The 338-nt window shown below is 70.7% G+C and overlaps 1 protein-coding gene across 1 annotated transcript in view; it reads left to right on the forward strand.

Annotated features, from left to right (window-relative positions):
- LOC103907510 (sodium-dependent multivitamin transporter-like) overlaps positions 1-338 on the forward strand; it is a 20575-nt gene that overhangs the window by 18497 nt on the left and 1740 nt on the right. Inside the window, exon 10 of the mRNA XM_009289725.2 lies at positions 127-212. Coding sequence (XP_009288000.1) covers positions 127-212 — 86 coding nt within the window. The remainder of the gene's footprint in view (positions 1-126; positions 213-338) is intronic.

Raw genomic sequence — 338 nt, forward strand, 5'->3', positions numbered from 1 at the left:
GGGCGCGTAACGCTGTGTCTTCCTGATGCCTTCCCCGAGCCACCCCGGGTGCCGCGCCTGGTGGGGACCTGGGGCTGCCGGCGAGCCCTGGCCCGCGGGGCGCAGCTCCGACGCCTGCTCTGCCCTTGCAGTTCCCCAGCATGAAGAAGACGCTGGAGTTCAAAGCCCACGACGGGGAGATCGAAGATATCGCGCTGGGCCCTGACAACAAGGTGAGCGCCGGGCGGCTCCCCGTCCCCGCGGGGAGAGCTGTCCTTGGACGCCCGCGCTCTCTACGTACAGGTGGTGACGGCGGGACGGGACTTCCAGTGCTGCGCGTGGCAGGAGGGCCAGCCGGG

This window comes from Aptenodytes forsteri, unplaced genomic scaffold (assembly GCF_000699145.1).
Source record: "Aptenodytes forsteri isolate BGI_AS27 unplaced genomic scaffold, ASM69914v1 Scaffold235, whole genome shotgun sequence".
Taxonomy (NCBI): Eukaryota; Metazoa; Chordata; class Aves; order Sphenisciformes; family Spheniscidae; genus Aptenodytes; species Aptenodytes forsteri.